The sequence below is a fragment of the Bufo bufo genome, chromosome 6 (assembly GCF_905171765.1).
Source record: "Bufo bufo chromosome 6, aBufBuf1.1, whole genome shotgun sequence".
Lineage (NCBI taxonomy): Eukaryota > Metazoa > Chordata > Amphibia > Anura > Bufonidae > Bufo > Bufo bufo.
This window is the reverse complement of record NC_053394.1, coordinates 407,645,663-407,659,345: the sequence shown is the minus strand read 5'-3', so window position 1 is coordinate 407,659,345 and position 13,683 is coordinate 407,645,663. Positions and strand designations below refer to the sequence as shown.

The 13,683-nt window shown below is 47.4% G+C and overlaps 2 protein-coding genes across 3 annotated transcripts in view; both read left to right on the top strand.

Annotated features, from left to right (window-relative positions):
• LOC121004491 (gastrula zinc finger protein XlCGF57.1-like) overlaps positions 1-13,683 on the top strand; it is a 255,964-nt gene that overhangs the window by 108,507 nt on the left and 133,774 nt on the right. The gene's annotated exons all lie outside the window — the stretch shown is intronic.
• Positions 1-13,683, top strand: part of LOC121005797 (gastrula zinc finger protein XlCGF66.1-like) — a 131,851-nt gene that overhangs the window by 115,841 nt on the left and 2,327 nt on the right. Inside the window, exons 2-5 of the mRNA XM_040438561.1 lie at positions 12,517-12,666; positions 12,777-12,956; positions 13,039-13,162; positions 13,246-13,395. Coding sequence (XP_040294495.1) covers positions 12,589-12,666; positions 12,777-12,956; positions 13,039-13,162; positions 13,246-13,395 — 532 coding nt within the window. The 5' untranslated portion in view covers positions 12,517-12,588. The remainder of the gene's footprint in view (positions 1-12,516; positions 12,667-12,776; positions 12,957-13,038; positions 13,163-13,245; positions 13,396-13,683) is intronic.

Below are 13,683 nucleotides of genomic sequence, written 5' to 3'. Positions count from 1 at the left end.
ACTAACTAAATCACATAAAATAATTGTCACGCGCTGCCCTGTGGGTGTTCTGAGGAGATCTGTCAGAATTGCTGCACGTGACTCGATCTGACAGTTTGTTTTGTTGTGGGTTTGAACAGAATCCCACCTCCTCCCAGGTGTTGTTCTTTAGGTAATTGGTGAGGCTATTTATTCCTCCCTCTCCCTATAGCCTTTGCGGGTTATAGTTCTGCCATGTGTGAGCTCTGGAAGTTTGGGGGATCGTCTGCTCCAACACATCTCTAGATAAGTCCTTTTTCCTTCTGTGTCTGTTTTTACTAGGCCTCTAGGGGGACGCTAGCTCCTTCGGTTGTTGAAGGAGCTGGGTGTCTCTTTCCCTCTTCCCTACAGCTGAGGGTTTTGTTCAGTGTGTTATAGTCTTAGGTACGTGGGCATGTGCATATCTACCATCGAGATATGCACATGGGCATAGCAGCTTAGGGAAAGTGTTTTGACCCCTTTTTTCCCTAGCATTTGGGGCCTAGTCAGTTATTTTGTTTGCTTTGCCGTGTTCTGTTTCCTTCCCTTATCTTACCTACCGTGACAATAATGTACCAACACAAGATATAATCATACCATACTGTAATACACATGATTGACAAAACACAGGGTTAAAAACTAAATAAAAAAACACTAGGGCTGGTGGTGCATGATTGGTGGACAAAAATATATATTTTTTATTAAAGTGCAAGTGAAAATGCGCGGTCAGCAACAAAAATGAATGAATGGATACTGGCACCAACAGCAATCGGCTACAAAATTAATGGTCCAAGAAGAGTTCATACATCAAACAAATTATCACCAGCGCCACTATTGTGGCACACACGGAGCATGAGGGTGTACAGTATCAGGTAGATGAAGAGCCAATACAGCTTAATATTAATCACCAAAAGTTAGTGACATCTCCCAAAAATAAGGGAGAGGGACATCATTACAAGTTATACTAACCGCAAAATAGTCCACAGCAAGGTATAAGCACTACCAGTCCACTGCCCAACATGCGTTTCGCGTGCTGCTTTCTCAAGGGGTCGTGGCTACACTGGTGCTGGTGCTGGGTATATATAGGAAACACATTATGCAAAACAGATCAAAATGAGAGTCATTGATTGGCCCAGGCTTCTAAGCACAATTAACACTGGCACAGGATTGGTAGAGTATTAATGCACTGACCGCATGTCACCTGTGTATAAGCTAATAACAGGCGCCGCTAATTATATGGCACATAAACCTCTGCCCAGGCGCCAACGAATGAATGCCCGCCCCGTGGTACGCAGGAGGAGGATCACGTTTTAAAAACACACGATCCGCATCATCACCGAGCAACAGGACGTGGCACCATCGCGGCGCATGCGCATGAGATCAGGCGCACAGCGGCAGCCACACTAGGTGAGGGCGGCTAAACTGGCAATATAAATGTAGTTGTAAATACACACAAGGGGCCGGCTAAAATGCTTGAATAAAGTAAAGTGAATAAATTAGTAAAGCAAATATGAATAGCATGATTGTGAAGTATGATTTCATAGATAGATATCCAAAGTGCATGATTAGAAAACAGCAAGCCTCACGGAAAAACAACATACAGCCTCAGACTGCACACACACTCTTCATGGAGCTAACAGGTTCTTAAGGTTACAAGACAAACCATCAAACTATTAGGTTTAATGTATAAGAAATAGGCAGCACTTGGTTACAAAAAATGATTAACAAGAGACGTACATAAATGGCAAACAATTGTAAAATAAACTGGCGAAAACAAAGAAAGTTCTAATACTTATCATTTGTGTGGTAGAAGTCCTTTCCTCCCAGGAGATTTGGGCAGAATACTGGTGCACAAACCAATTCGATTGGATCTCCTACTTTGTGACACCCAAATATCCAGGGATTGCATGTTTATGCCTGTGGCGAAACCAACCTCGCAACTGGGTTTTGGAGGGGCCTGGCTACTAGCCTCTTGCCCCAGGATTATGGCCCATACTAACTTTGAAGGAGAAGACAGACCGGCCGCACAGCTTAAATCTGTGGAACTGTTTTGGGCAGGAAAGCCATGCTTGCGGTCGGCCAAATGTGACTTCCATGGAATTCGGGAACCCCTGCTTGGATCTGGGTGATTTTTGGATATGTTGTTCACCCAGATCAGAGCTATCCATGGATGTATACATTATGGGGATATGTGGGGTTTTGAGGTGTGTGACAGAACCATCTGTCTTTGGAATTGTATTGTATGTTATGTGAGGGTACCCAGATAGCTAATTTTATTGTATTTGTGTAGTCTGAGTGCCATTCACCTAATAATATGCACTCAGACTTGAGCTATCTGAGGATATGTAAAATGTCTGTGTTTACTGTAAGGGTTATGACATTGTATGTGTAACGGTCGCGTACACACACACACAGGGGGAGGGAAGTGACCACTGCGCTCCACCCTTACCCCTGGCCCTGCCTACTTGCCTCGCAAGTCCTAATGACAGGGGACAACTGGACGGAAATCCCTAGCTTGGAATAAGTGCTGGGATTACAGACAGACAAACAAAAGAACGTGAACGGACCGAGTCAATACCAGGAAAGCTACAAAGTACAAATGGAGCAAGCAGAGAATTGTCAGGAGAAGCCGGGGTCATAAATACCAGGAGAGACGTGAAGTACCAAAGGAGTCATCAGAGGATCGTCAGGAGGAGGCCGGGGTCAGAATACCAGGAGAGCAGCAAAGTACACAAGGAGCAGGCAGAGGATTGTCAGGAATTCAGCAGGAGGTAAGTACGCCAGGAAAGACAAAATCACAGGTGGAACCTAAATTAACAGGCAACCTGTGGCCAGCAGGCTGCCTGTATTTATAGTGGCAAGTGAGGGTCATGTGACGTGGCCAGCGTCACATGACCGACAGACCAACCAGTCGAGCACTGAGTGATCAGCTCGGCGCTCAAGGCAGACTTAGGAGCAGGGAGCCACCCAGCTAGTAAAGCCGCCCTGGGAACGAGGTCAAACACAGATCCTCGCTCCCGAAGCTAAGCAGCAGGTCTGTGGCTAATGGGGGACCGAGTGCACCTTCGGAACCCTGTTACAGTACCCCCCCTTTTACGAGGGGTCACCGGACCCAAGACTTCAGGGATGGCCTTTCAGGGTGTTCTAAATGAAATTTTCGAACAAGTCTAGGAGCATGAACCTCCCTGGCAGGTACCCAAGATCTCTCTTCAGGTCCATACCCCTTCCAGTGAATCAGGTACTGCAAGGAGTTACGCACCTTCCTGACATCCACTATTTTAGACACCACATACTCGACAGCATCATTAACAAGAACCGGCGGAGGCGAGGCTTTTGATGGTACTACAGGTTCAAAATATTTTTTAAGTAGAGATTTATGGAACACATTATGAATGTGGAATGACTCGGGCAGCTCCAACCTAAATTATACCGGGTTAATCACCTCCGTGATCTTCTATGGTCCAATAAAACGAGGAGCAAACTTTTTAGAATCTACCTTAAGAGAGAGATTCTTGGAGGACAACCATACCTTATCCCCAACCTGAAAATTCACCCCCCTTGAACGTCTCCTATCGGCCTTGAGTTTCTGTGAACTTTGAGCCTTTTCTAAGTTCGATTGAACCCAGGCCCAAACTGTGCACAGTTCAGAGGAGAGCCTATCTGCCTCAGAGTTAGAGGAGGAAACGGATGACCCAGAATGAAAACGGGGATGGAAACCATGGTTACAAAAGAAAGGTGAAACCCCAGCAGAAGAATTGACACGGTTATTCAAAGCAAATTCAGCCAATGGAAGAAATTTCACCCATAATTGCTGGTCATCAGCAACATACAACCTCAAGAATTGTTCCACAGACTGATTAAGGCGTTCAGTCTGCCCATTACTCTCAGGGTGGTAGGCAGAGGAAAAAGACAATGAAATTTAACATTTTTGACAGAAGGCCCTCCAGAATTTGGACACAAACTGCACACCCCTGTCAGAAACAATATTTTCCGGAATACCATGCAATCGAACAATTTCTTTCACAAAAATAGACACCAGGGTTTTGGCATTCGGGAGTTTAGACAGGGGAATGAAATGGATCATGTTGCTAAACCTATCGACCACTACCCAAACTACAGTCTTACCCTCCGCCGGCGGTAGGTCAGTTATAAAGTCCATCGAGATATGAGACCAGGGTCTACTAGGAATGGGTAGGGGTCGTAGGTTACCAGCAGTGCGAGTCCTAGGTGTCTTGGACCTGGCACAAACCTCACAGGATGACACGTAGGACTTAACATCCCTAGTTAGAGTGGGCCACCAATAAGATCTAGAAACCAGATCCTTAGTGCCCTCAACACCCGGATGTCCACAAAAGGCAGAATCGTGACACTCACCCAACAGCTGGAGACGAAATTGTACAGGAACAAACAACTTATCTGTTGGGGTGGATACCGGTGCCAGTTGATGTTCAGACCTAATGCGAGCCAAGATATCCTGGGTAAGAGGATGGATTCAGGTGGTACCTCAGTAGGTTGAAAAGCATGGAAGCTCCGAGATAATGCGTCCGCCTTCACATTTTTACTTCCCGGTCTGAACGTAATGGAAAAATCAAAACGAGTACAAAACAGAGCCCACCTGGCTTGACGGGGATTCAACCTCTTAGCAGACTCGAGAAACATAAGGTTTTTATGGTCAGTGACAACAGTTACACAATGCCTTGCCCCCTCCAGAAAATGCCTCCACTCCTCAAATGCCCATTTAATGGCCAGCAGCTCCCTATTCCCTATGTCATAGTTTCTCTCCATGGGAGAGAATTTCTTGGAGAAGAAGGCACATGGTCTCAGGTTAGTGAGGCTAGCAGGACCTTTGAAAGGACTGCTCCTGCGCCGTCCTCGGACGCATCCACCTCCACAATAAAAGGTTTCTCCTGATCAGGCTGGATCAGAATGGGAGCGCTACTGAATGCCTTTTTTAATTTTTCAAATGAAGAAATGGCCTCAGTAGACCAATTCTCCAAATCCGCCCCTTTCTTAGTAAGGTCGGTCAACGGTTTAGCAATTACGGAAAAATTCATAATAAATTTACGATAGTAATTGGCGAAACCTAGGAAACGTTGTAAGGCCTTCAAGGATGAAGGTCTTACCCATTTCTTAATTGCTAGTACCTTACCAGGATCCATCTTGAAGGCGTGAGGAGTCAGAACATGCCCTAAAAACAAAATCTCCTGTACACCAAAGACACATTTCTCTTGCTTAGCGGATAGCTGATTCTGCCTCAACACCTCTAATACTTGTTTAACATGAGACACATGGGATTCGAAGTCAGGAGAGAATATCAAAATGTTGTCAAGATAGACAATAACAAATTTACCTAAGAACTCCCTAAGAATGTCATTCATAAAGTTTTGGAACACAGCTGGGTGTAACGGGGTTCCGAAGGTGCACTCGGTCTCCCATTAGCCGCAGACCTGCTGCTTAGCTTCTGGAGCAAGGATCTGTGTTTGACCTCGTTCCCAGGGCGGCTTTGCTAGCTGGGAGGCCCCCTGCTCCTAAGTCTGCCTTGAGCGCCGAGCTGATCACTCGGTGCTCAACTGGTTGGTCTGTCGGTCATGTGACGCTGGCCACGTCACATGACCCTCACTCCCCACTATAAATACAGGCAGCCTGCTGGCCACAGGTTGCCTGTTAATTTAGGTTCCACCTGTGATTTTGTCTTTCCTGGCGTACTTACCTTCTGCTGAATTCCTGACGATCCTCTGCCTGCTCCTTGTGTACTTTGCTGCTCTCCTGGTATTCTGACCCCGGCCTCCTCCTGACGATCCTCTGCTGACTCCTTTGGTACTTCACGACTCTCCTGGTATTTATGACCCCGGCTTCCCCTGACAATTCTCTGCTTGCTCTATTTGTACTTTGTAGCTTTCCTGGTATTGACTCGGTCCGTTCACGTTCTGTTGTTTGTCTGTCTGTCATCCCTGCACTTATTCCAAGCTAGGGATTTCCATCCAGTTGTCCCCTGTCATTAGGACTCGCGAGGCAAGTAGGCAGGGCCAGGGGTAAGGGTGGAGCGCAGTGGTCACTTCCCTCCCCTCTGTGTGTGTGTGTACGCGACCGTTACACTGGGGCATTGCTGAGTCCAAAAGGCATCACCTGATATTCAAAGTGTCCTACCGGAGTATTGAACGCCGTCTTCCATTCGTCTCCCTCTTTGATTCGGATTAGATTGTATGCCCCTTTCAGGTCAATTTTGGAAAACCAGGTTGCCCCCAGAACCTGGTTAAATAAATCCGGAATCAATGGGAGGGAGTATCTATTCTGGACAGTGATTTTATTTAATCTCCGGTAATCGATACATGGCCTAAGACCACCATCTTTTTTCTTAACGAGAAAAACCCCGCCCCCATAGGAGAGACAGAAGGTCTAATATGCCCTTTACCAAGGCTCTCCTTAATATAATCTTCCATGGCCTTGCGTTCGGGCTTAGAAAGATTATAAATTCGCCCCTTAGGAAACTTGGCCCCCTCTACTAGCTCTATGGTACAATCATAAGGTCTATGGGGGGTAGAACCTCCGGGGTTGGTGATGAGAATACATCAGAATATTCTCTAACAACAGTGCGTAAAGTATCAGACTTTACTGAGACCCCAGCCTGTACCACGGACAAGCACGAGTCACACTTAGGCCCCCATCTCACTAACTCCCCATTGGACCAATCTTTAGTGGGGTTATGCAGTCGGAGCCAAGGCAACCTTAGTACCACCTCAGCCGGTAGGTTCTCCAGGACAAAAAGGGAACATCTCTCTGAGTGGCACACACCCACGGTTAGAGAAATCTCTATCAATAGCCATGACATGGATAGGAGTTGGTAAGGCAAACATAGGAATACCCAATCTTACAGCATACTCAGAGTCAATAAAGCTTGCCACTGAGCCAGAATCAATAAAGGCCTTACCCGGCCATTTATCCACTCCCAGAGAAATTGTAATGGGTACCAAAATCTTACATTTAGAAAATTCAGGGTGTACCTGGTCTTTAGGTTGCCTTGCCTTAGGAGACTTGACAGAGAGGACCTTCTTAGGACACTGGTTGATCCAATGGTCAGGATCTCCACAGTAAAAGCATTCTCCACGTCTGCGGCAAAGATTCCCTCGGGTCATGCCAACCTGCAAGGGTACCTCGGTGGAGACTTCAGCATTGTCTCTGGGATAGGCCTCTGGCTGGACCACCATCTGGGAAGAGAACTGTTGTTCCTGTCGTCTCTCTCTAACCCGTCGCTCAAGTCGGACAACAAGGGTCATCATCTCCTCTAAGGTCTCTGGAAGTTGATAACTGACCAGAAGATCCTTTAAATTATCAGACTGACCTGAACTGACTCTTCAGGGCTGGTTCGTTCCATCCTGAGGGGACACACCACCTTCTGAATTGGGTGCAATAATCCTCCGCAGGTAGATTGCCCTGAACCAGTGCCTTTAGAGCCGTCTCGGCTACTAGAGCCCTGCCTGATTCATCATAGAGGGTACCCAGGGCCTGAAAGAACCCCTCCACAGAAGATAAACAACTGGCGCCAGCAGGTAAAGAGAACGCCCAGTCCTGGGGATCACCCTGTAGTCAGGAGATGATAATGCCCACGCGTTGACTCTCGGGGCCAGAGGACACGGGGCGCAAGCAGAAGTAAAGTTTGCAATTCTCCTTAAAAGAGAGAAACTTCTTCCGGTCTCCAGAAAAGGGTTCTGGGAGCTTAATCTGGGGCTCAAAATGCGGACTGGAGGCCTGAGGAGTGGAAGAACCTTGCCCTAACTCAAAAGAACTGAGTTTTTCCCCTAACTGTCACGGCCATGGCTATGACCGCGACTCCTGAACCGCATGCGGTTGTCAGCGGTTTTCATTGGTGTTCAATCACAGGTGAGGGCTGTGGTATTGGCCTCACCTGTGGTTGCCGCTGGCAACAGTATGTATGTGGCAGCGTAGCAGGCTGAGCTGTGCCATGCAGCTCGCTACGCTGCGCATGCGGTTTTGTGTGTGATGTGTGGATGTGTGCACTGTGTTTTATGTTATTGTGTGCACGTTCCCTTTAAGTGGTGTTTTCCCTTCCCTGGTGTTGGAAGGGTTAATCCCCTTCCTAGTGTGTGTGATCACTGGGTGTGTCCGACTGTGGGGTGTGGCTTCTTGGCCTATAAAGCCTCATTGCTTTTGTAGGCCTTCAGGTTGCTTCAGCCATGCTTAGCTGAGAGCAGCCTCATGTATTTGTTACCTGCCAGTAAGAGCCACCCCTGTGGTCATAAACCTTTATGTCTAAACCTTAATGTCATAACTATATTGTGCTTTAGTTATTTCCAGTTATGTGTGATGTCCGTGTGATGTTTTATATGTGATTTTGTGCAGCTATGGATCTGGGTCCCTGTGTAGGGATGCGCTTGTGATCTGCACCCTGCTAACACAGGGATCCAGTCAGCAAGGCTGTGGCAGGTAGGTGGAACTCCTTGTTCACCTGCCATATCCATAGAGCTGTTTATGTCTCCCCTTTTCCTGCAGCTTGGCCGTTGAGACTCCTGCTCCTCCGTGTCTAGGAGGAGTGGGCTTGTCTTACTCAGCTCCTAGGTGAGGGTCATCTTGAGGGCCAGCAGGGACTTTTAGGTTCCGGAGCATGGGCCCTCCTACCATCAAGGTTGGCCCATGTAACTAGGAGCTAGGGTCAGGTTAGGGATGCCTTAGGAGGTGACCTGCTCCCTAATCCTGTCTACATGGCCAAGCAGCCGAAACATCACCGGGCTGCACACGGCTGAGGATTTCCCCCATCCTCAGCCGTGACACTAACTCCTGCACCATCTGCGTCAGATTAGAGACATGGTCAGTCAGGGTCACCAGAGGATTCATAATACAGTGGTTATTGGGCCTGTTAATCTGTAACGGTCGCGTACACACACACAGACAGGGGGGAGGGAAGTGACCACTGCGCTCCACCCTCACCCCTGGCCCTGCCTACTTGCCTCGCAAGTCCTAATGACAGGGGACAACTGGACGGCAATCCCTAGCTTGGAATAAGTGCTGGGATGACAGACAGACAAACAACAGAACGTGAACGGACCGAGTCAATACCAGGAAAGCTACAAAGTACAAATGGAGCATGCAGAGAATTGTCAGGAGAAGACGGGGTCATAAATACCAGGAGAGACGGGAAGTACCAAGGAGCAGGCAGAGGATTGTCAGGAATTCAGCAGGAGGTAAGTACGCCAGGAAAGACAAAATCACAGGTGGAACCTAAATTAACAGGCAACCTGTGGCCAGCAGGCTGCCTGTATTTATAGTGGGGAGGGTCAGTGTCACATGACCGACAGACCAACCAGTCGAGCACCGAGTGATCAGCTCGGCGCTCAAGGCAGACTTAGGAGCAGGGAGCCACCCAGATAGTAAAGCCGCCCTGGGAACGAGGTCAAACACAGATCCTCGCTCCCGAAGCTAAGCAGCAGGTCTGCGGCTAATGGGGGACTGAGTGCACCTTCGGAACCCTGTTACAGTATGTTTAAATGGTGATTCTGTCCTGTTGTCCCCACATGTGTATTGGCGATTTCCCTTTGCCCTGAGAGATAATTGAATTACTCCTCGGGTGTCTCCAGGGCAGAGAGGAGGAAACCATGATGCATTGTGGGGATGTATTGTGTCTGTGTATCCTGAATTGCTGCATATCTGTCCTGTGTCACAGTCTTCCATCTGGTGCCCTAGGGGAGTGTCCACCAGATGGGGACCTGCATAAATACGGGCGGGTAACCCTTAATAAAGAGTCCCTGTTTTTACACTTTACCAAGTTGAGGCTGGTGTTTGGGTAATTGATCGACACTGGGGGATTGCTATACGCTGAAGATTTGCTATACTCCCCTGGCATAACTACTAGCTCTTGTAAGAGCTGTTCCTGCTCTCTGGATTAAGGAGAGGTTCACCCACTGGAGCCTGGAGCCTTGTCATAGGTCCATGGTGGGTAGGAGACGGTGAGACCTCAACCAAGCTTCGGCGGTTCGTGGGGTCTGCAGCGCTTACGGTGTCAAGTGGAGTGCTTGGAGTCCTCGGGAAGCACTAGGAGCATCTATCAATGGAGGTACCCGGTCGGGGTGCCAGGAGATCCGTTACAATGCCTTTCCTCCAGGGGCAGGCCTGAGGGGGATCTCACTCCCACCTCTGGCTCAGCCCCACTGGGCCAAGCTACATCACCTATGCAGACGGCCCACTAGCCATCTAGGGAAGAGGTATGAAAATATCAAAAAGATAGTTTCCCAGTTGCCCTGGTGAAGATACAGACCCCAGCCCTTCTTCATAATTCATATCTCACTGTTCCGAGTCCTAGCATATCAAACGCTACACGTCCAGGACGCTCGGAAGATGAGATCCTTATTTTAAGAAGATGAAGGCCAGTTGATATGCCATGTCTGGTGTCAATGCAATGCCCCCATCATACCAGAGATGATAAGCCAGATTTCGGGGACATCCGATCCCTCCTGACCAAGTTATGAAGGATTACGGATTATGGTTCATGCTCTGGTTAGGAAGCCCCCATGCCGACACACGACGCCGGAGAGTCTGCTGTCCCCTGTCCTGAGTGTGACCAGCAAACAAGCCCATCCTCATTATCTCTGTGCTAAATACCCCCCGGGGAGCAGGCTGCTATTTTCCCAGGTATGAGGCAGATATCTCGGCCTATATGCAGCCTTAAACCATTTCATCAATGGCTGCTGGTCTGGCAACATAAATACATACTGTATATATATGTGAATCACACCGCAACATGTTACACCACAACACATAATATAACCATAAAACATTTATTTTCACAGCAAACATTATAATAACTAGGAATAAAGCTGTCCTGATAGTCTGACGGTGTCAGATCCTGCTTTGTGACCACGATCTGCCGCTGACAAGTCAGTATGAGGAAGAGTGATGGCATTATCAATTGCGCCTCCCCATACTCTGGAGAAGAAACGGTCTCCTCCACCAGTGAGCAGATTGTTGGGAAGGAACACTTCCTTCCCAACAATCTTCTGCTTTGTCGTCCTATGTAAAGGGAGGTTAAGCCTCAGTCCAATTGTCATTGGCTTCACTGCAGGAAATCCTCAGTTTTTTGTCCCTCAAGTCGTCTTAGATTGGTGGCAGTAGCACAATGTACCAGGAGGCATTATCAGGGGCTAGCCAGTGGTCATTCACATATAAGTGAAGAAATAAGTCTAAGAAATAAGAGAAACATCAAGAGAAAGCGAGGCCAGAAGCAAGCCAAAGTCAATGCAAGAGAAAAACTACAAGTGGCCAACGAATCCAAAGGTTAAAACAAGAGAAGTGCCAGAATACCAAGCCTCGGTCAGCAACAAGTACAGTTACAAAGTAATAGCACAAAGCGGTTTTCAGGGCATATTGATGGCCTATCCTTTGGGTAGGTTATCAATATTAAATTTGAAGGGAGGTTCCAGTTCTCATTGACTCCATCAATAAGATATTTAGTGGCGCCATGGTGTCCATCAGTGATGGTCAGTTTGCAGTGTTCACCAGCGAACACATGCAGGCTGCCATCTTTAGTAAGATAGACTCACCTGTCCGGCGATGCACAGGTAAGCCCTTACCTGTGCCGCGAGCCGGTCTGAAATCAAATGCGGTCACCGGGAACAGGCAAATCCGAGAACAGCCCGATGAAGGCCCCTGGCGGCTGTTCTCGGAACTGCCTGCTCCCGGTGACCGCATTTGATTTCAGACCGGCACAGGCACAGGTAAGGGCTTACGTGTGCATCGCCGGACGGGTGAGTCTACCTTACTAAAGATGGCAACCCGCATGTGTTCGCTGGCGAACACTGGCAACTGACCATCACTGGTGTCCATATCAGTGCTGTAGCCTCTTCAGTTTTTCAGACCTTCTACCTGCAAGTTGTACACATAGTAAGGCTACTAAGTAGATGGCATGCAGATCGATGAACCAAGGTAAACAAAGAAGAGGTGAGGTACTCGCATGAGCTTTATGACCCCATAAGACACTTGATTTGCAGGGGTGCTGAGAGTCAGACCCCCAGCAAGCTAATATTTAAGGTCTATCCCATGGATAAGCCATGAATTTGTCAATCTAGGAAGCCCTTGTAAAGGTCTGACTATGAATAGGTTTTATAAGCTACAAGTTCCTCAGGAAATATGAGAAGCATCAGAGCCCAGAACCTAGATAGCCATTGCTCTTTTGCAAAAGCAATGATGATCTGTATTTGTGCTGATGCTAAATGACAGGACTTCTGAGGTCTCTGAAATGATCTACCAGATGACTTTTTTGTGATCATCACTGCTGTCATTGACTATAGTGGCTGTGTAAAGGTGTAGTATGCTTTGACTCTGCATTGACCACAAACATGGAGGAACTGCTTTGACAAACTTTTCAACTCCTGTTCCAATCTATAGAAAAATAGAGAACACAACATCTACACTTTATTGTCTCCTCCGATGTCTCCTCTTATTATCTCCAGTTATTGTATTTTACATGGGATTTTGTAGGATTTTACAACATCTCATCTTCTTTCCATTCAGGTTTCTACAATATAGGATCCGTTCAGTGGATATCTTCTATATAAGATCCTTCTCCTGATTGACCCGGCAAGGATGGAGAGGGACAGGGACAAGATGGCGGAGAGTATAATAAATCTCACCCTAGAGATCCTCTTCCGGCTTACTGGAGAGGTGAGAGATTCTGTTGATGTCACATTACATCATCTTATCTATGACTGGAGAGGTGAGGGACTCTGGAGATGTATGGAGTGATATTTATTACTGTGTCTCTCCATAACCAGGACTACACAGTAGTGAAGAAGACCTCTAGTGAGCGCTGTCAGGACCCTGTGTCTGAAGGATGGGGCAGAACCATGAGCCCAATCACGGGGCCTCCACCTCACCCCCTGATACATGAGGAAATCAATAGAGAGAAGATCCTAGAACTTACCAACAAGATGATTGAGCTGCTGACTGGAGAGGTGACACTGCTGGGAATGCTGGGACATTATAGAGGAACACTATGAAGGGATCTGGGTGATGACTGTATCATTATGTTGTCAGGTTCCTATAAGGTGTCAGGATGTCACCGTCTATTTCTCCATGGAGGAGTGGGAGTATTTAGAAGGACACAGAGATCTGTACAAGGACATCATGATGGAGGATCACCGGCCCCTCACACCACCAGGTAACAGACATGACTAAATCCACACGTCCTCTCATTATCTGTATCTAAGGAAGGAATTCAGTCACTGGATGTGTTTCCTACAGTTAAGGAAGAGAGAAGAACACTGCAGAGATGTCCCATTCCTCTTCTTCCACAGGATAATTCAGAAGAACATCACAATGTCCCACAGGATGATCAGGTAGATGGATATAAGGACATCATGGTGGAGGATGACCGGCCTCTCACACCACCAGGTAATAGACATGACTAAATACACACGTCCTCTCATTATCTGTATGTAAGGAATGGATTCAGTCACTGGATGTCTTTACTACAGTTAAGGAAGAGAGAAGAACACCGGAGAGATGTCCCAGTCCTCTTCTTCCACAGGATGGGTCAGAAGAACATCACAATGTCCCACAAGATGATCAGGTAGATGGAGATAAGGTCTCATGAAATGTCCCCTATGATCTGTAGAAGGCTGTGAAGATCTTGTGTTCAGTCTTGTTTTATCCACCAGTATTATATGTTTTATCCTTGTA